The sequence below is a fragment of the Nerophis lumbriciformis genome, linkage group LG21, assembly GCF_033978685.3.
Source record: "Nerophis lumbriciformis linkage group LG21, RoL_Nlum_v2.1, whole genome shotgun sequence".
Lineage (NCBI taxonomy): Eukaryota > Metazoa > Chordata > Actinopteri > Syngnathiformes > Syngnathidae > Nerophis > Nerophis lumbriciformis.
In genome coordinates this window covers 19556138-19576039 of record NC_084568.2, presented here as the reverse complement: position 1 = coordinate 19576039, position 19902 = coordinate 19556138, and the positions used below count along the sequence as shown (strand labels likewise).

Sequence of the window (19902 nt, the reverse complement as noted above, 5' to 3'; positions counted from 1 at the left end):
ACCTAAAAGACAACTGAGTTGTTTGATTTTGTTAAATAGATTTTTGATTTAAAAAAAAATTTTGACACCCTGAGTTAGCATGCTAGCACCTTGCATACTGCTATACTATCGTAAGAACCAAAAGTGCTTCAGCAGTTCTATAGTGTTAATGCATCTAATATCCAAGTTTGGCAAAATGTCTGTTCAGAAGAAGATGAGTAAAACAACAACAAAACGTGCGTGCTGTAGTATGTCTGCAAATTGGACATCGTTTTTGGTTTTTTTGTCCACGCTGCAGGGAGCCTCATCCAGTCTGGTTGTGAAGTTTGCCGATTCGGAGAAGGAGCGGGGGCTTCGGCGGATGCAGCAGGTGGCCTCTCAGCTGGGAGTCATCAGTCCCATGACCCTGCACCTCGGAGCCTACAACGCCTACACGCAAGCTGTGAGCACACAAGTTTCTTTTCACACTTAGGAACTGATTCAAGTTTTCAAACCGAGAGGAGAATATGACCACTTGTCCTAGCTATTGAGCATTTACTTCACAATATCCTTAGTAGGTTTGTTAATGTACACAAATCTGTACTGAGAATTGTTCTTTAATATGTTGAACCTTTCATGGGTCATGTTTGATGCAAAGTAGCTCAAGCCCAACCAAACTGGTATTTACTTTCATGAGTACACACTAAAAAATGTTGGGTTAAAAAATAACCCAATTTTAACCCAACTGCTGTTTCAAAAAAGGACAAACCCGTTATTTGAGTTATTTTAACTCAACATTTTGGGTCAATTTTTTCAACCCAACTTTTGCGTTGAATTATTTAACCAAAAAGTTGAGTTATGATAACTTAATGTTGGGTTATTCCCAACCAAACTATTGGGTTGAATTATTTAACCCAAAAGTTGAGTTATGCTAACTCTTTGTTGGTTGATTCATAACCCAACTATTGGGTTGAATTTATTTAACACAAAAGCTGAGTTATGCTCACTATTATGTTGGGTTATTCCCAACCCAACTATCGGGTTGAATTATTTAATCAAAACATTGAGTTATGCTAACTCAATGTTGGTTGATTCATAACCCAACTATTGGGTTGAATTTATTTAACACAAAAACTGAGTTATGCTTAGTACAATGTTGGGTTATTCCCAACCAAACCATTGGGTTGAATTATTTAACCCAATATTTGAGTTATGCTAACTCAATGTTGGTTGATTCACAACCCAACTATTGGGTTGAATTTATTTAACACAAAAGATGAGTTATGCTCACTATTATGTTGGGTTATTCCCAACCCAACTATTGGGTTGAATTATTTAATCAAAAAATTTAGTTATGCTAACTCAATGTTGGTTGATTCATAACCCAACTATTCGGTTGAATTTATTTAACACAAAAGCTGAGTTATGCTGACTACAATGTTGGGTTATTACCAACCCAACTATTGGGTTAAATTATTTAACCCAAAAGTTGAGTTATGCTAACTCAATGTTGGTTGATTCATAACCCAACTATTGGGTTGAATTTATTTAACACAAAAGCTGTGTTATGCTCACTACAATGTTGGGTTATTCCCAACCAAGCTATTGGGTTGAATTATTTAACCCAAAAGTTGTGTTATGCTAACCCAATGTTTGTTGATTCATAACCCAACTATTGGGTTGAATTTATTTAACACAAAAGCTGAGTTATGCTCACTACACTGTTGGGTTATTCCCAACCAAACCATTGGGTTGAATTATTTAACCCAATATTTGAGTTATGCTAACTCAATATTGGTTGATTCACAACCCAACTATTGGGTTAAATTTATTTAACACAAAAGCTGAGTTATGCTGACTACGATGTTGGGTTATTCCCAAACAAACTATTGGGTTGAATTATTTAATCCAAAAATTGAGTTACGCTAACTCAATGTTGGTTGATTCATAGCCCAACTATTGGGTTGAATTTATTTAACAAAAAAGCTGAGTTATGCTCACTACAATGTTGGGTTGCGCAATTTAGCGCTCCTTGACCCAATAGTTGGTTAACAATTATACATTTTGCTGCTGGTTTGTCCTACTCCTTCTAACTACTGATCCAAATTATTTTTATTCCATTAAAATATACTCAAAAGCAAGATATGAGTGACCTTTTTTTTTTACAAGAATTGCCGTGTATGGTCATATTAGAGAGTCCTATACAGCATGCTCAAATATTTTCATGTACATAAGATGTGTGATTGTAAATAATGTTAACGAGATTGATCCATAATAAAATTCCCTTCAAGAAAAAAGTAACTTTTTATTAAAAAAAAAGCCTTTTACCCAAAAATGCGTTACTCATTGAAAAACAACCCAAAAATGGTTCATAATTTTGAAAACCCAGAAATTTAGTTAAAATAGTACTTTTATAACCCAAAAAATGGATTGCTCTTCATAAAATTAACTCCAAAATGTAACCCAACACTAGCAACCCATACATTGGGTTATCAAAATAACCCAGCATTTTTAGTGTGCACATATACAGTATCATTAGCAGTTGGGAGGATGATTGTTGGGACTTATAGGGTCTGATCTATTAAAGCAGGGGTGTCCAAACTTCTTACACTGAGGGCCGCACACTGAAAAGTCAAAGCATGCGGGGGCCACTGTGATAGTTTTCATTTTGGCAGGGACGGCGTGGCGCAGTGGAAGAGTGGCCGTGCGCAACCCGAGGGTCCCTGGTTCAATCCCCACCTAGTACCAACCTCGTCATGTCCGTTGTGTCCTGAGCAAGACACTTCACCCTTGCTCCTGATGGGTTCTGGTTAGCGCCTTGCATGGCAGCTCCCTCCATCAGTGTGTGAATGTGTGTGTGAATGGGTAAATGTGGAAGTAGTGTCAAAGCGCTTTGAGTACCTTGAAGGTAGAAAAGCGCTATACAAGTACAACCCATTTATTTATTTATTTATTTATTTTCAAAACTAGTACAATATATGTCGTGGCTTGTGCAGCCCTTTGAGACATTTGTGATTAAGGGCTATATAAGTAAACTTTGATTGATTGATATAGGATTTTTGTAACCTTTAGGGCCCCTCTCAAGTTTGGTCCCAGGCATCCAGAAGGGTCTCAGTCAGAAATATTATAAAAAATAGGTCGTTTATAAATGTTTTTGTTTTTTTAATTCAACATTTGTATCTCTAGGTCAATTTCCCTAATCTGTTGATATAAAATTTGTAGGGCTGCAACTAACAACTAATTTGATAATCGATTCATCTGTCGATTATTACTTCGATTAATCGATTAATAATCGGATAAAAGAGACAAACTACATTTCTATCCTTTCCAGTATTTTATTGAAAAAAAACAGCATACTAGCACCATACTTATTTTGATTACTGTTTCTCAGCTGTTTGTAAATGTTGCAGTTTATAAATAAAGGTTTATTAAAAAAAGAAAAAGAAATAAAAATGCGCATAGCATAGATCCAACGAATCGATGACTAAATTAATCGCTAACTATTTTTATAATCGATTTTAATCGATTTAATCGATTAGTTGTTGCAGCCCTAAACATTTGTTTGTATGTTTTATGCCCTTTTTTGTCAAAACCTTGTCATATTTTCCCCCAATTTTTTTTAAATAAGTGACAGTTAAAAAAAGTGTCCCACAAAAATGTTGGGGGATGCAAAAGGGCCCCACTCATAAAAGTGCTTTTTCTCTAGAGACTCAAAGCGTTTTCCATAATGAAACCCATTATTTCCATCTTTAAGCTGCTGTACATTTAAACCAGTGTGGGTGAGACCGGGGGCAGGTGGGGAAAGGGTCTTGCCCCAGGGACACAACGGCGGTGACTAGCATGGCGGAAGCAGGAATCAAACCTGGATCCCTGGAGTTGCTGGCACAGCCACTTTACCAAAAGTTTTTTTCAACACATAAGTCAACTTCACATCAATTCATTGATTTTGAGTTTTTATTTTTGCATGTTGTTTTATGCACTTTAAGTCAAATAATCTGTTTTTATATGGCAGACACACAGAATGTGCAATAATTTCCACAAAAAATATTTTTACAGTGGAATTTTTGATGTGAAATAATTAGAGCCTTGAATAGGTCCATAGTTCATAACAACATTAATTTTCATTCATTATTATTTGTTGAGCAATGACAGTTTAAAAAAATAAAAAATAAAAACTTAAATGGCAGCTTTGTTATTAGAATCAACATTGCAACTTTTTCTTGTTGCATTTCACCGGTATGCTCTTTTATTCCACATTTTTTAATAGTATTTTTAGAATACTATTAAAAAATGTATCTGCAGGCCAACCCTGTGCTAAATGTTTGCGTGTATTAAAACCCAAGCTGATCTACTAAACTTGAGCGTAGAGAATTGTGTCTCTTAAAGGGGCTGTTTGCAACATATAAACAGATGCCGAGATGGCGCCAACTTTCCAATGTATTTTACACAGTACATCGCACCCTTTTATGGCTTCTAGTACCAAATTATGTAATTACGTACGTTACCTAACACATGCACGGCCATTAGCTTTGGGTGTTGTATGCTAAAAATAGCAATTTAAATAGCTAGTGTTAGCTGTCATTCAATGTATATTCTATCATAACAACAATTGTGAGAAATATAGACAATTGTCAACAGATGTGTTCTGTTAAACCACTAATGGTAACGTAAACTAGCCGGTGGTGTTCTTGTTCTATCGTTTGCTCTGAAAAATGTAGGTGTGAGGAATTTGCAAACAGCACCTTTAAGTGAGCGGAATAAGGAGGGAAACCCATTTAGTGTGTTTGTCTCCTGGGAGGAGAAATTGCAAATATAACTTCGCACACGCAGTGTGATTTCTCAAGACTAAAACTCAACTGCGAGAGCTGTGTGGTGTTTATATTTAGCACGTTTAGAAAGGACATGCAAACTGGCAGTTGTTCAGAATCAGCTGTGAGAAAAGAGGCGCTTATGTGTGCTTGTCAACATATATGGACTGTCAAATATAAAAGGATTAGACATGATGGTCTATTCCGCAATATATGTTTTATAATTTTCTAGCTGATTAATAATGACTTGAGGGGCTGATTAAAAAACAAAAATTAATTGATGTGTTTTGGTGTCTGCAGACGTTCTTTTAATGACGTTTGTTATTGTATGAAAAAAACTCTTGCAATATGCATTTTCTTGCGTCGGGAGCGCACGCTTGCACTTAGTGCCGTCTTTAGCACGTTCAGCGCCCTAAAAAATAGTAGGTTGCATTGTAGATGCACTGCATGACTATTACTATATATATAATAGTATATAACAGGTGTAGGGAACCTATGGCTCTAGAGCAGGGGTGTCAAACTCAAATACAGAGTGGGCCAAAATTTAAAACTGAACAAAGCGGCGGGCCAAGGTTGAACAAATTAACCTTTTAATAGGGACCCAAACAAGTTTTGCATTGAATATTGAACAAGCAAGGCTTATATAACTTTATAGTGACATGCAAAATCCAGTTTCAAATAATAATAATAATTAAAAAAATATCAATGGCATATCAAATACAATTTAAATAAAAATTGAATACTTCTTTTCTAGTTGCAGCCTTCTGAGGTAAATATCAAAATAAACCTTTTCCACAGGCTAATAATAAATTTGAAAATAAAATAACAATAATGAATGAATAAAACATTCAAGCCTTGAAGTAGCAAGAGAAAGTGCATGAATAAAACGTTAATTATTGCTCAGTTTGCTACACTGATTTGCTTTAACATTTTTCTATTTGCAGCCTTCTGAGGTAAATATCAACATTAACTTTTTCCACAGGCTAATAAATTTGAAAATAAAATAATGAATAAACCAACCATTCAGGACTTTAAACAGCTCAGTTTGCGACACACTGATCTAATCTGATGTGCCCAAGCCAGATACCTGCCATCTTTTCTGGGATACTAGTTCATTAATGTCTAGCATGGTGGTAGCAAGGGGTGTATATTGTAGCGTCCCGGAAGAGTTAGTGGTGCAAGGGGTTCTGGGTATTTGTTCTGTTGTGTTTATGTTGTGTTACGGTGCGGATGTTCTCCCGAAATGTGTTTGTCATTCTTGTTTGATGTGGTTTCACAGTGTGGTGCATATTTGTAACAGTGTTAAAGTTGTTTATGCGGCCACCCTCAGTGTGACCTGTATGGCTGTTGATCAAGTATGCCTTGCATTCACTTATGTGTGTGTAGAAGCCGCATACATCATGTGGCAGGGGCCGACACGCTGTTTGTATGGAGGAAAAGCAGACGTGACGACAGGTTGTAGAGGACGCTAAAGGCAGTGCTTTTAAGGCACACCCGCAATATTGTTGTCCGGGTGGAAATCGGGAGAAATTCGGGAGAATGGTTGCCCCGGGAGACTTTCGAGAGGGGCACTGAAAATCGGGAGGGTTGGCAAGTATGAGTATTAGCGGTGAATGCGGTGTTACAGCGGCACTGCCGCTGTATAATACCGGCGGCCCAGCTCTAATGTTAATTTGATATTGCCTCAAGGGCCAAATTAAATTACACGGCGGGCCAGAGTTTGACACACATGCTCTAGAGCCAGATGTGGCTCTTTTGATGACTGCATCTGGCTCTCAGATAAATCTTAGCTGATATTGCTTAACACGATAAGTAATGAATAATTCTGCTGATAATCACAGTGTTAAAAGTAACGACTACAAAGCCATCAGCAAAACCATGCAGCACCAGAAGTCGCATTCATGGTAAGAAGTATTTTATTTATTGTTGGTTACCTTCAGAATAACAATGTTATTAAAAAGAATAAGAGACTTATTATACTCTAAAAATGTTGGTCTTACTTAAAAATGCACGCATTTAGTTGTATTCAGTGTTAAAAAAAATATTACATGGCTCTCATGGAAATACATTTTAAAATATTTGGCTTTCATGGCTCTCTCAGCCAAAAACATTCCCAACCCCTGGTTTATAATATTAGTATATATTATATACCGTATATATAATAAGTAAATATTACATATATTTTATATTGCTGCTATCGTACACTTTAAGTCTACTTTATACCTTTTGTTTTCGCCCTCTTTTTGTGCCCTTGTGTGCATTATCCTTTCCATCCTTACCCTTTCCACCCTTTGTAACTGAGCTACTGTGTGGAACAATGTCCCTTGTGGATCAATAAAGTTTGTCTAAGTCTAAAATGCCCAGAAAAAGGGGTACATATGCAGTGTGTCTGCTGAATGATTCAAAATCGAATAAAATGCCGCAAGTTAGAGGAGCATAACATGAATGCGCAGTAAATGAGTGTTTCCATGGTGAAAGCCAAATAGTACATGCAAAAAACTTGTTGCACTCGTTATCAATTGTACACGGATTCTTAGTAATAGTTCAATTTTATAGTTTTTGCACAGCGCGTTACATTTGGATCTTAGTAGATCAGGTCCATAGTCTTCTGTGCATTTCCAGCTGACAATCATATTTATATCATCATTTATTGTATGCTTCTATTGGGGGCAAAAAAAGATCAAGCAAACATTGGAAGTGAACGGTCTTGCTTTGTTGATTAGCATTTTAAGTCGTGATTAGATTAATGCTCACTTCTTAACCCCTCCCAGTTGATGCAACAGCAGGCGCTGGTGGCCCAATCAGCCTACCTCTCTCCTGTTGCCACGGTGGCGGCCGTTCAGATGCAACAGCTGGCTGCCCTCAACCCCAGCAGCCTAATTGCCATGCCGATCGCATCCATCACCCCCTCTTCAGGTAGCCAGAAAGCGGACATGCCAGACTCAGCCATTCGCTTGAGGGAGACTTCATTTGATGAAGTTTTTATTTTTTGTTTTGTTTTTACAGGTACAAGCACTCCGCCCTCCATCACAGCCACGCCGGTTCCTGCCCTGCCTCCACCAATTGCATTGAGCAGCTACCCCTCAGTGCCAGCGCCACCTAACGGCCAATCAGCAAGCGAGACCCTGTACACCAACGGGGTCCATGCCTATCAAGGTAAAGTACAGCCATAAAATCCAATGTACCGTTGAAGGTATAAACTGCTTCTGGCAGGCCACCTGCTCACATGCAAGTGTAATTAGAATGGAATAGAATAGAAAATACTTTATTGATCCCTGGGGGAAATTCAGCACCACAGTTCGCTCACATTAAACAATAAACACTTGGGTATTTTTTACATGTGAATAATATAAATACAGTCTATTATACAGCATTATTCATATAAATACAGTCTATTATACAGCATTATTCACATGTGAATAATATAAATACAGTATATTACACAGCATTATTCACATGTGAATAATATAAATACAGTCTATTATACAGCATTATTCACATGTGAATAATATAAATACAGTCTATTACACAGCATTATTCACATGTGAATAATATAAATACAGTCTATTACACAGCATTATTCACATGTGAATAATATAAATACAGTCTATTACACAGCATTATTCACATGTGATTAATATAAATACAGTCTATTACACAGCATTATTCACATGTGAATAATATAAATACAATCTATTATACAGCATTATTCACATGAGAATATTATAGATACAGTCTATTATACGGCATTATTCACATGTGAATAATATAAATACAGTCTATTATACAGCATTATTCACATGTGAATAATATAAATACAATCTATTATACAGCATTATTCACATGTGAATAATATAAATACAGTCTATTATACAGCATTATTCACATGTGAATATAAATACAGTCTATTATACATCATTATTCACATGTGAATAATATAAATACAGTCTATTATACAGCATTATTCACATGTGAATAATATAAATACAGTCTATTATACAGCATTATTCACATGTGAATATAAATACAGTCTATTATACAGCATTATTCACATGTGAATAATATAAATACACTCTATTATACAGCATTATTCACAGGTGGATAATATAAATACAGTCTATTACACAGCATTATTCACATGTGAATACTATAAATACAGTCTATTATACAGCATTATTCACATGTGAATACTATAAATGCAGTCTATTATACAGCATTATTCACATGTGAATAATATAAATACAGTCTATTATACAGCATTATTCACATGTGAATAATATAAACACAGTATATTATACATTCAAGTACAGTCAAAAAGGAATTAAGAGCAGATGAAATGAAGCAGCACCGTGTGTGTGATTTAGATTGTGCTGCTGAAAAGCCATCGGTGATGATGTTTTTATGTCACAGCTCAGAGTCCTGTCCTGGACCCCCTGCAGCAAGCTTACACGGGCATGCAGCACTACACAGGTGAGGCTTTGTCGTGACACATTCAACAGGTGCAGGGGTGTCTAAACTCGGAAAAAAAACACTCAACAAAAATGTGGGAAAAGAGAGCAAAAATTGGTAATGTAAGGTGAAAAAGTTCAAATGTTGATGCTAAAAGGGATAGGTACCATAGGGCAGTGTTTTTCAACCACTGTGCCGCGGCACACTAGTGGTAAAAAAAAATAAAAAAAATAAAATAAAATAATTCTCTGGTGTGCCGTGGGAAATTATGCAACTTCACGTAATTGGTCCAAAAAATATTTTTTGCAAATCAATAATTACAATCTGCAAATAATGTGCCGTTGCTTAGTGTCTGTGCTGCGTAAAACTCGCCAGGGTATCATTCAATCAATCAATCAATGTTTATTTATATAGCCCTAAATCACAAGTGTCTCAAAGGGCTGCACAAGCCACAACGACATCCTCGGTTCAGAGCCCACATAAGGGCAAGGAAAAACTCACAACCCAGTGGGACCAGTTACCCAGGGTAACCACGTAATACTTTATGTCAGTAGGTGGCAGCAGGTAGTTCATTGCTTTGTAAAAGTCGGAATGTGTCGGGTGAGACAAGGATGGTTTGTTGTGATCCCAATATGCAGACCACAGCGGGAGGTAGTGTGCAGGTAAAAAGGTATGCAATGCTTAAACCAATAATGAACAAAAGGGAAAGGAAAAGGCAATGGCTATGCAAAACGAAAGTAAAACTGAACTGGCTACAAAGTAAACAGAAACAGAATGCTGGACGACAGCAAAAACTTACGGCGTCCACAAAGTACATCCGTACATGACATGACAATCAACAATGTCCACACAAGGAAGGATAGCAACAACGTAAATAGCCTTGCTTGCTAACACAAAGCAGGTGCGTGGAATAGCACTTGAAGGAAGACATGAAACTGCTACAGGAAAACACCAACAAAACAGGAAGGACCACCAAAATAACAGCGCTAGACAAGAACTAAAGCACTACACACAGGAAAACACCAACGAACTCAAAATAAGGCACGGCGACCTGGTGGAGTTAAATTTTTTAACGTTTTCTGCTGGCGGTGTGCCTCAGTATTTTTTTAATGAAAAAAATGAAATGTGCCTTGCCTCAAAAAAGGTTGAAAAACACTGCCATAGGCACTTGAGGGTTCCAGGTTCAATCCCCACTTCCGCCATCCTAGTCCCTCCCGTTGTGTCCTTGGGCAAGACACTTTACCCACCTGCTCCCAGTGCCACCCACACTGGTTTGAATGTAACTTAGATATTGGGTTTCACTATGTAAAGCGCTTTGAGTCACTAGAGAAAAAGCGCTATATAAATATAATTCACTTCACTTCACTTATTGTTTTGTAATGATATTCACCACTGTCCCTTATTGTGTACTTCCTCCACGCAGCCACCTATCCTGCCGCCTACAGCCTGGTGGGGCAGCCGTTCCCTCATCAGCCCACTCTGGTAGCTCAGCAGCCCCAGCAGCCACAGCAGCTACAACAGCGTGAAGGTCGAGAAAAGTTGTTGTACTAGTACAGTAGTACTACTGTGGATTTAGCCTACACTGTGAAAACGATGCATTTACTAGATTTTCATAATTGCTTGTGAGGTAGTTGTAGCAGGTAGGGATGTCCCGATACAACTTTTTCACTTCCAGTACGATACCGAATTGGTTCCTTAAGTGTTTGCCGATCTGATCCGACATTAGCACGAATCATACTATATACTTTTATAATTTTTTTTGTGTGGAATGTTAGAAATGGCTTGATCAATTGAAATAATTCAGAGAACAGCGGTAGGTATGACAAACACTAAACTTTTGACAGATTTCTAATTTAGAGGTGGAGTGGTAGTTTGTTTTTGACGACATCTCGTGGCTACAATACACAGTAAGTTCCATGATGCGGACACGTTTGTTACTGCTTCTGTTTTGGAGTTTTTGTATGTACCATATTTTTCGGAGTATAAGTCGCACCGGAGTATAAGTCGCACCGGCCGAAATGCATAATAAAGAAGGAAAAAAACATACATAAGTCGCACTGGAGTATAAGTCGCATTTTTGGGGGAAATGTATTTGATAAAACCCAACACCAAGAATAGACATTTGAAAGGCAATCTAAAATAAATAAAGAATAGTGAACAACAGGCTGAATAAGTGTACGTTATATGACGCATAAATAACCAACTGAGAACGTGCCTGGTATGTTAACGTAACATATTATGGTAAGAGTCATTCAAATAACTATAACATATAGAACATGCTATACGTTTACCAAACAATCTGTCACTCCTAATCGCTAAATCCCATGAAATCTTATACATCTAGTCTCTTACGTGAATGAGCTAAATAATATTATTTGATATTTTACAGTAATGTGTTAATAATTTCACACATAAGTCGCTCCTGAGTATAAGTCGCACCCCCGGCCAAACTATGAAAAAAACTGCGACTTATAGTCCGAAAAATACGGTAGAAGTAATATGCAGTTTATTATTTGATACTCGTTTATATTTACCAATGTGCTGTTCGAAACTGCAATATTGTTAAATTAGGGAAACTCGCGTTTAGCGTGTTTGCTATTGTGTGCTTAGCTGTTGTGTAGCTGATAGCTCCTCGTAGCCTACAGTGTTTACCTTTTGTAAACGACTAAAATACAAGATCAACCTTGTGCGCTTATTGGCGGACATTCAGCTGTCATGGACAAGTAATCGCGCTGCGAGACTGCTCGTATCGTAGCATTCATATCGGAAATGTTAGCTGCAAGCCGATATCATCCGAAACTTGTTTTTTGCTGAAATTGAACAGATGTCATTATCGGGACAGCCCTAACCGCAGATATTTGTTTCATATGTAATTGCACAACCTCAGCTATTAAAAATGTGTCTCAATGCTCTTGTCCGTAGACTGTATGTTGTAAATACTCTCTGTATGGTTTGCCCTCTCTTTTCTTTATTCAAAGGTCCTGAAGGATGCAACATTTTCATCTACCACCTTCCTCAGGAGTTCACTGACTCTGAAATCCTGCAGATGTTCTTGCCCTTCGGAAACGTCATCTCAGCCAAGGTCTTTGTTGACCGCGCCACCAACCAAAGCAAATGCTTCGGTGAGCACACACACCGAAAATAAGTGGTTATTTGGACGATAAGTAAAGCAGCACAAATCTTAGCAAACCGTGAAGAATGGGTTATGTATTACTTTTATATTTCTTTTGTCCCAAAATAATCACTGGGCCCCATTCAGCAACTGTTCTTAAGAACAAATTTTGTTCTTAGGCCCACTTACGAAGTTTTTAAGGAGATTTTTGTATTCACCAATGTTTTCTTAGCTGGGATTTGTTCATAGGTAAGAACAAAATCTACGAGTGCTCTAGAGCACTCTTAGGGTGGCCTATTTGTTCTTAAGTGTGACAAGTTCCCTTACTTCTATTGTCTAATGTTAAATTAATATCATAGATAGATAGATAGATAGATAGATAGATAGATAGATAGATAGATAGATAGATAGATAGATAGATAGATAGATAGATAGATAGATAGATAGATAGATAGATAGATAGATATATATATATGTATATATATATATATATATATATATATATATATATATATATATATATATATATATATATGTATATATATATATATATATATACATATATATATATACAGTATATATATATAGATAGGTAGATGGATAGATGGATAGATAGATAGATACCGTATTTTTCGGAGTATAAGTCGCACCGGAGTATAAGTCGCACCTGCCGAAAATGCATAATAAAGAAGGAAAAAAACATATATAAGTCGCACTGGAGCCCGGCCAAACTATGAAAAAAACTGCGACTTATAGTCCGAAAAATACGGTAGATAGATAGATAGATAGATAGATGGATAGATGGATAGATAAGACAGACAGACATATAGCAAAATGAGCAATATACAGAAATTTCAAAATACCACACACACACACACACACACACACACACATACTATTGGCAATGCTTTTGCTGCTACTGCAAGATGCCGCAGATGGTGCCCTGGGGAGGGAGCGCATATTTCACGACCGTGTAGACCTATTTGCCCGGAGAGACGAATATTTATTTGAACGCTTCAGGCTACCTCAGCTGTCCCCCCTTTCTTAAACTTACGTTTTGACATTATGTATCCCCCCCACGGGATAATACGAATTTCTCTTCTATAATCTGTGATGTCTGGCTTTTCCGCCGGAATTGTGCCCTTATATGGGGAATTAAGGGCGTTTACCTATGCAAATTACGGAATTAAGGGTGGTTACATATGCATATTGGGGAAAAAGGGGCGTGTTTATATGCAAATTTTGATAGACACGCACGCACTAACCATTAGGCATACAGCAACTTAAGAACAGCAGGTGGAAACAAGCAAACATTGGTACATAAACTTTAACTTTAACTTAACAATTTGGCCGTTTAAGAACACGTCATGAATTTGAATGGACTCCTCTTAGGAAATCACTTATGAAGAAAGATAAGAGGAAAAGTTAGGAACTTATTGCTGAATGGGGCCCAATGTTATTATGAGATCATTAGGAACTCATTGGGTACAGTATCCATTGCTGCTTACACCCCCCTTAATAGATACACGGGTGTTATGATGGTACGTTGTGATCCATAAGGCAGTATTAAGCTAACTTACTATTGCAATTTGCTGAGCACTAACATCTCCCAGCATTGGAAATGCCGCAGTTTCTCCTTCGCCAATGCCTTCCTTCCTACTTCCACGTTGCTCCTCAGGTTTTGTGAGTTTTGACAACCCGTCTAGCGCTCAAACTGCCATCCAGGCCATGAACGGCTTCCAGATCGGCATGAAGAGACTGAAGGTGCAGCTGAAGCGGCCGAAGGACGCCAACAGACCTTACTGAAGGAGGTGAGCTGCATAGAGATAGATGAGGGGACGAGCTGGACAGCAGCTATAATGTGTGAGAACATTAACAAGTCAGTGGATGTAACGGAGAACTCAGTTCTTAGCTGGCTGCTTTTCCTGTCAATAAAACTCACAGTAGATGGACTTTAATTAGGTGCAGCACTCAGTGGAAGTTTACATACAATCATCACGGGAATGAATGCAGTATTTCTTTGTATCGATATTATCATTTTATTTTCTACATAATGCCAGATTGCAACAAGGGTAACTCAAAGGGAAACTGCTCTTTTTTTTTAAATTTTGCCTATCATTCACAATCCTTATGTAAGAGAAGAATACATGCATTCTAAATATTAAATACTGTAAATCAAAAGTCCGCTTGAAAAAGCCCCTAAAAACATCCAAACACCTCCATTGTAAGTATGTATGTAATGTAGTAACAGGCATATTTATAATAACATTTAATATTTACGTATTTTGCTCATTTTTAAGCATACGCGGCGCATTCATTTCAAAAACGCATCACGACGTTAGCTGTTTTTTCAACAACATCATTGATGACTACTTGCTGCAGACTTCATCAGAGCCAACAAACTAGTGTTGTCCCGATACCGATATTTTGGTACCGGTACCAAAATGTTTTTCGGTACTTTTCGGTACTTTTCGTTACTTTTCGTTACTTTTCGATACTTTTCGATACTTTTCGATACTTTTCTAAATAAAGGGGACCACAAAAAATTTCATTATTGGCTTTATTTTAACAAAACATCTTCAATACATTAAACATATGTTTCTTATTGTAAGTTTGTCCTTAAATAAAATAGTGAACATACAAGACAACTTGTCTTTTAGTAGTAAGTAAGCAAACAAAGGCTCCTAATTTAGCTGCTAACATATGCAGTAACATATTGTGTCATTTTCCATTCTATTATTTTGTCAAAATGATTAAGGACAAGTGGTAGAAAATGTATTATTAATCTACTTGTTCATTTACTGTTAATATCTGCTTACTTTCTCTTTTAAAATGTTCTATTTACACTTCTGTTAAAATGTAATACTCACTTATTCCTCTGTTGTTTGGATGCTTCAAAGGAGTTTTGGATGATACCACAAATTTGGGTATCAATCTGATACCAAATCATTACAGAATCATACATTGGTCATATTCAAAGTCCTCATGTATCCAGGAACATATTTCCTGAGTTTATAAACAATATACATTTTTTTAAACGAAAAAAGATTTTGTGATGCTAAAAATTATCAATGTAATCATAGTAGTATCGACTTTTTAGTACTTTTTAGAGGCGGTATAGTACCGAATATGATTTATTAGTATCGCGGTACTATTCCAATACCGGTATACCGTACAACCCAACAACAAACATAATAAAACATCACTTACTGTACAAAGTCTGCTGTCGTTAGGATGCGGACTGCTAGGATGTTCATATATTCCTATTTAGTTAAAGAATGACTTATAATCCTCGCGAAGAAAATGGGGGTGGAACCAAGCGTCTTTTCCTGTCGTTCTCGCCATTACCGGGTCTAAATTGGCTGTCAAAGTGTACCAACTTGTCGGAATACGTCCTAGTCCTTCTACTATCCAGGTGAGAGGCATGATTTATGATCTACAATAAGCTTCCACAAGCAAGGAAGCGAGGAAGCAGCTTACCACTCGATGATGTCAATATAGGCACACATAGGCTTGTGATCACGGCGCCGCTATTTATAGTTTCGTCTGCGTTAGCGCTTAAAATAACATCACTAATACTTGTTAATATTCAAGTCATTAAATGGAGTATTGTGTGCGGTTTCTGGACGGGTTATTTATTGGGTTTTATGGTCGGAAGGCGGACCTCCAATTGGCTCCATTGTAAGCGGACTGTTATTTACGTTTATTTAATATTTAGAATGCATTAAAAAATACATCCGTCGTCATGTGTTTCATAATGATTGTGAACGATAGGCAACATTCCAAAATAAAGTGCAGTTCCCCTTTAAGGATACATTTCGTATCGATTTTTTATCAGACTAAAGAGCCTTATCTCATGCATCTTACTTACATGAACAGCATGTTTATGGCTCTGCATGGTCGCATGTTCACAATTTCTCCCCTGCTTTCTGTGTCGCGTGCGGAGGATTAGGCGCATTAATTAAACCAGTGTTTCGCAACCATTTAATACACCTTGCAGTCATTGTTAGGCCGCTAAAAAAAATATCTGTTTTTCAGCTACAGCGGCACCTCGGTTGCAATACACTTTTCCACCACTTGTGGCAGTAATGACAGTCTCTAACAAACAAGAAGTCTTGAGCTAAAGTCATAGAGAAGTTTCTTAAGTGCAAAAATGATGACTGACGTGGTGAAGCTGTATTTGTATTTGTTCTTTAATTTTATTGCCAGTTTATATATCCATTGTTAATTTAGTTTCATTATTTTGCAGCAACATAATTGCATGTCAATGTATTTTTCATTTATTTATATAGTGTTCTTACGCAGTACATTTGGTTAGTACATATATTTCTAATCAGCCTGATCTAAGCCTAAGGTTTATGTGTTAAATAGATAATAATCTTTATGCTTAACACATGGTTTCATATCATTTGACAAGGATGTAAACTGTAAGTAGGTTAGATATAATTATTGAATACAATCAAACTCAAGAGTGAGATTACCAATTCAGTGTTAATGTTTTATTCTGTAGTGGAAAAGTTAGGCCCCGGGGTCAATAAGGTTAAGAACCCCTGAATTAAACGATGGCTTTGCGAATGATTTTGGCCTCTTTGAAATGTGAGAGTGTGTGAAATGTAATGCAGAGGAGCGATCGCAATACAGTCAGCTGCGCTGCAGGTGTGGCTCCTGTTTGTGTCGGTGTATTGACTGACCAAAAAAAAATCATTTGACGCTGCCAGCGAGACACTACCAGCTGCAGTCAATCATGGTCGCAAACGAGAACTTAATTGGGTTTAGCCTTGTCAAGTTAAAACACATTCTTTAACCTTCATTGCCACTTATTAGTTAAAGATTTGTACGAATATATCACTTTAGGTCCAAATTAATTCAGCATTTTGCATGTACATTGCATGAGTGTATGTAAACTTCTGACCAGAACTGTATAAGTTTATATGGATATTTTATGAATATATTACAGGGATGAGTTTTAGGCCATGTCCACACAAATAAATGTTTTCAAAAACGCACATTTAGCCCTCTGTAAGAGCAACGATGTACCGTACATCGTCTTTGAAATCCCTGTGAGAGAGAACCACAATATGTTTGAAGTTATTAGCTGTAACAGTATGTCACCTGCAAGCATCAGATACCAATAGTGATTAACTCTGTTGCATATGAATAAAAAATATCAGCATTTTTTTGTAGCGGTGTAGCGCATACTTGCCAACCCTCCCGATTTTCCCGGGAGACTCCCGAATTTCAGTGCCCCTCCCGAAAATCTCCCGGGGCAACCATTCTCCCTAATTTCTCACGATTTCCACCCAGACAACAATATTGGGAGCGTGCCTTAAAGGCACTGCCTTTGCATGCCGGCCAAGTCACAAAATATCTAGGCTTTTCACACACAAAAGTGAATGCAAATAATATATACGGCTGTTCACACACACAAGTGAATCCAAGCATACTTGGTCAACGCAATACAGGTCACACTGAGGGTGGCCGTATAAACAACTTTAACACTGTTACAAATATGCGCCACACTGTGAACCCACACCAAACAAGAATGACAAACACATTTCGGGAGAACATCCGCACCGTAACACAACATAAACACAACAGAACAAATACCCAGAACCCCTTGCAGCACTAACTCTTCCGAGACGCTACAATATACACCAACCGCTACCCCCCACCCCACCACCACCTCAAACCCGCCCCCCCCCCCCCCCCCCCCCCCAACCCCGCCCACCTCAACCTCTCCCCCACCCCCATCTCCCGAATTCGGAGGTCTCAAGGTTGGCAAGTATGGTGTAGCGTGCAAGGACGGGAGTGGAAGAAGTGTCAAAAGATGGAGCTAATTGTTTTAATGACATTCAGACTTTACTTCAATCAATAACAGAGCAGCATCTCCTCATCCGTGGCTCACTAGTGCAACAACAACGCCGGAAATGTGTCCTGTGAAAAACCGTCCGACCGGCACTCTCTAATAACTCAAGTTCCGTGGGGGAATTATGTAAAGCCACTACGCTGGTATGTTTTAGCGCTTCCATAGCAAGATATAAGGTAGAACTAGAGATGTCCGATAATATCGGACTGTCGATATTATCGGCCGATAAATGCTTTAAAATGTAATATCGGAAATTATCGGTATCGGTTTCAAAAGTAAAATGTATGACTTTTTAAAACGCCGCTGTGTACACGGACGTAGGGAGAAGTACAGAGCGCCAATAAACCTTAAAGGCACTGCCTTCGCGTGCCGGCCCAATCACATAATATCTACGGCTGTTCACACACACAAGTGAATCCAAGCATACTTGGTCAACAGCCATACAGGTCACACTGAGGGTGGCCGTATAAACAACTTTAACACTGCTACAAATATGTGCCACACTGTGAACCCACACCAAACAAGAATGACAAACACATTTCGGGAGAACATCCGCACCGTAACACAACATAAACACAACAGAACAAATACCCAGAACTCCTTGCAGCACTAACTCTTCCGGGACGCTACAATATACACCCCCGCTACCCTTTAAACCACCCCACACACCTCAACCCCGCCCCGCCCACCTCAACCTCCTCATGCTCTCTCAGGGAGAGCATGTCCCAAATTCCAAGCTGCTGTTTTGAGGCATGTTAAAAAAAAAAAAGCACTTTGTGACTTCAATAATAAATATGGCAGTGCCATGTTGGCACTTTTTTCCATAACTTGAGTTGATTTATTTTGGAAAACCTTGTTACATTGTTTAATGCATCCAGCGGGGCATCACAACAAAATTAGGCATAATAATGTGTTAATTCCACGACTGTATATATCGGTATCGGTTGATATCGGAATCGGTAATTAAGAGGTGGACAATATCGGAATATTGGATATCGGCAAAAAAGCCATTATCGGACATCTCTAGTTGGAACTTTACGCTACTTTTAATTAGAAATGGCAACAGCAGAGGGTGAATGTCCCATAACGAGAAGATAGTGAAAAAGAAGATACACATTTTCAGGACTTATGCAGATCCCATATACAGATCAGCAAGTACCAGAAGGTAAGAAAAGTTGCTTTTGCATAATATTGCGAAACAAAACGGCAGATAATATATCTGCTAATGGGTGCCTTATACACACACACACCATAGTAATACTTGTATCTCTGACTACGGTAGCCGTAATGGGCCGACAATCCATCAAACGGTGCGGTTTCAAAGTCCTACTCAAACATTTTGACGGATTTTTGAGCGCCGTGTGTAATGTTCTTTATTTTCAACGGAACATTTAAGGTGTTGGTACCGTTTACTGGCGCCATATTGCAGTCTACGCGTATCTCTCATTTACGACTGCCATCTACTGGTCACACTTATCATTACACCGTGTACCAAATAAAATTGCTTCAAGGTCGGCAAGCACAACCAGAATTGTTCCGTACATTAGGCGCACCGGGTTATAAGGCGCACTGTCGATTTTTGAGAAAATGAAAGGATTTTAAGTGCGCCTTATAGTCCGAAAAATACGGCAATCGATTTGAGTTTGCATCGTATATTGTACACATATAATAAAAATATGCGTTTTTTAAAATGCATGTTTGTGTGGACA

At 37.9% G+C, this 19902-nt stretch overlaps 1 protein-coding gene across 5 annotated transcripts in view; it reads left to right on the top strand.

Annotated features, from left to right (window-relative positions):
- The window catches only part of LOC133621000 (CUGBP Elav-like family member 3), a 111521-nt gene that overhangs the window by 81537 nt on the left and 10082 nt on the right, over window positions 1-19902 (top strand). For all 5 annotated transcript variants that reach the window (XR_009817595.1, XR_009817594.1, XM_061982755.1 and 2 more), the window contains exons 7-13: window positions 278-421; window positions 7538-7682; window positions 7773-7922; window positions 9177-9236; window positions 10639-10743; window positions 12194-12337; window positions 14006-14138. Coding sequence is in view for 3 of the 5 variants with exons in the window: in XM_061982755.1 (XP_061838739.1) it covers window positions 278-421; window positions 7538-7682; window positions 7773-7922; window positions 9177-9236; window positions 10639-10743; window positions 12194-12337; window positions 14006-14133 (876 nt within the window). In the remaining 2 variants the exon portion in view is untranslated. The remainder of the gene's footprint in view (window positions 1-277; window positions 422-7537; window positions 7683-7772; window positions 7923-9176; window positions 9237-10638; window positions 10744-12193; window positions 12338-14005; window positions 14139-19902) is intronic.